We start from the raw sequence: 2,160 nt of genomic DNA on the forward strand, positions 1-2,160 counted from the left end.
TGGCTGCGGCGGTGGCTACCTCGTGATCGCGTGGTTGTGGTCGATCGTGTGGCACTTCCCGCTCGACTTGATCAAGTTTGCGGTCAACTACGTCCTCAACGCCAACACGTACGCGTCGACGGCCTTTGACTCGCGCATCAACGCCGGCCACCCGTCCATGTCGCACGCGCGTGTGACGCAGCACGCCCGCTCGGTCCGCGCCTCGCGCACGGTCTAATTCTATAATCTAGCTCGATATACCTAAACTTTATGTCCTAACCCCAGTGTCGTCTTCGTCCGTCTATCGTTCTACTATTATAGCTCCTCATCTTACGGATTTGAATAACAACAAGTATACCGGACTAATAACAGCAATCTACGAGTCGACTGAGTGTTCCTCGTGTTCCCACTTCTGCATCCCTGCGCCGTCGTCGTGCGAGTAATAAAGTCTGCTATCCTGCGGTCGACATCAGTCCGACGCTGCAGTGGCACCTCTGCGGTTGTCAGTGGACGCTCTTCGAGAGGCTTGGGTGCACGCAGAAGTACTTAATAGTGGTGCACTCGATGGCGTCGACAAGAAAATAACGTGTTGTCGGAAACGAGTTGATACACGCGAAGAAGTATCGAGGGACTGCTCGTGTGCGACGACAGTGTTAAGGTCCTTGGAGCGGCCCCACGGACGCCGTGCTCGCAGAGTCGACCAGACCATACATCGGAGCAGGTCCCTGTTCGAGTGCGACGGCAAGTGAAGTGACGCGCCTGCGTGCGATGCAGTATCACCTCGTAGCCAGGGTTAAGACCTCAGTCGATTGACCCTTGGTCGTGGCGCTTCGGATCGTCGAGAAGCGGCCTCGCTCGTAAGCCGATAGGTTCGGAGAGGTTCTCCTCGTAGAGAGTTACGACGTGTGGGCGCCACTGCACAGATATGGACGCCCGTCGTCCTCTCTGCTGCATAGTACGCAGCCCTTTGACTTCCTATCAGTTGGCAATCAATCCTTCATCATTTCGTCGCTCCGGATGGCGGCGCATGGACAGCCGTGCTCTTCGTTGCAGCGCTCCTCTTGGGGCGCACGCCGGTGTCGTTGTCGTCGTAGTCGTCCACGTCGCCTGTGGCTCGCCGACGACACTCTGTACACACGCTACTCGACTCAATTGCTGGGTGGACCGGTCCGGATACCCTTGGAGGGGTAGGGTATGTATTCCGAGAGGTTATAGATTCTGGGAGGTGCCGGAAAGAGTGGGACGGCATTTGACTGGTGGTTGATTCGCATACAAATGGCAAGTGATTGCGTCGGGCGTAGTTATTGGCTGCGACACATTGGCATAAAAATACATGGTCGACTTGAATAAAAATACATACCTCGCGATGTCGATGCGGCGTGAAAACGGAATAAAAATGCGTGCGCGCGGCAATAAAAACGACGTCGGCAAAGCTTTGGCGTGGCGTAGTTTTCCATCGTCGGCCCCGATCTTTGCCCGTCATGGAGTTCGCCGAGTACGAGAAGATGCTATGGAGCCTCATGTCGCCCGACAACAGCGTGCGCAATATGGCCGAGGCGACGTTCGAGGGCATGAAGGCCGACAGCGATGGCACGCTCCTGCATCTGCTGCAGGTAGACATGCTGCACCACGAGGATACATGCTGATCGATGGATGCCATTAGGTCATTCGGTCGCCAGCGAGCGACGACGTGCGTGGCCTCGCCGCCGTGCTGCTTCGCCGCGTTCTCTTGCGCGACGAAGTCTCGCTGTGGTGCAACGCTAGCGACTTGACGCAGCACAGCGTCAAGAACGACCTGCTCACGGTGCTCACACACGAGGCCAACCCGTCGATCCGGCGCAAGCTCTGCGATACCGTCGGCGAGCTCGCGTCGTCCATCCTCGAAGAAGGTAGCAGCCTCGAGATTGTGTTGCATCCTCATGTATGCTAGGCGAATGGGACGAGCTCCTGCCGTGCATGTTTCACTGGATCACGTCGGCGAACGTCGCGCACCGCGAAAGTGCTTTGCGGGTGTTTGAGATGATCTCGCTCTTCATTGCGACAGCGATGAGCGACTACTTTGACACGACGATCCGGCAGCTCTTTGAGACGTGCCTCATTGACCCGGCCGGGCACGTGGCCCTCCACGCGCTCCGCGCGCTCGGCATGCTCCTCCTCAGCATTGACGAGCTCGACGAACGC

At 57.4% G+C, this 2,160-nt stretch overlaps 1 protein-coding gene across 1 annotated transcript in view; it reads left to right on the forward strand.

Annotated features, from left to right (window-relative positions):
- Window positions 1–1,642: 1,642 nt before the first annotated feature.
- SPRG_20302 (hypothetical protein) overlaps window positions 1,643–2,160 on the forward strand; it is a gene marked incomplete at both ends in the record, with an annotated part of 3,432 nt that continues 2,914 nt past the window's right edge. Inside the window, 2 exons of the mRNA XM_012346389.1 lie at window positions 1,643–1,868; window positions 1,910–2,094. Of these exons, the coding sequence (XP_012201779.1) occupies window positions 1,643–1,868; window positions 1,910–2,094 (411 nt within the window). The remainder of the gene's footprint in view (window positions 1,869–1,909; window positions 2,095–2,160) is intronic.

This window comes from Saprolegnia parasitica (assembly GCF_000151545.1).
Source record: "Saprolegnia parasitica CBS 223.65 unplaced genomic scaffold supercont2.28, whole genome shotgun sequence".
NCBI lineage: Eukaryota > Oomycota > Saprolegniomycetes > Saprolegniales > Saprolegniaceae > Saprolegnia > Saprolegnia parasitica.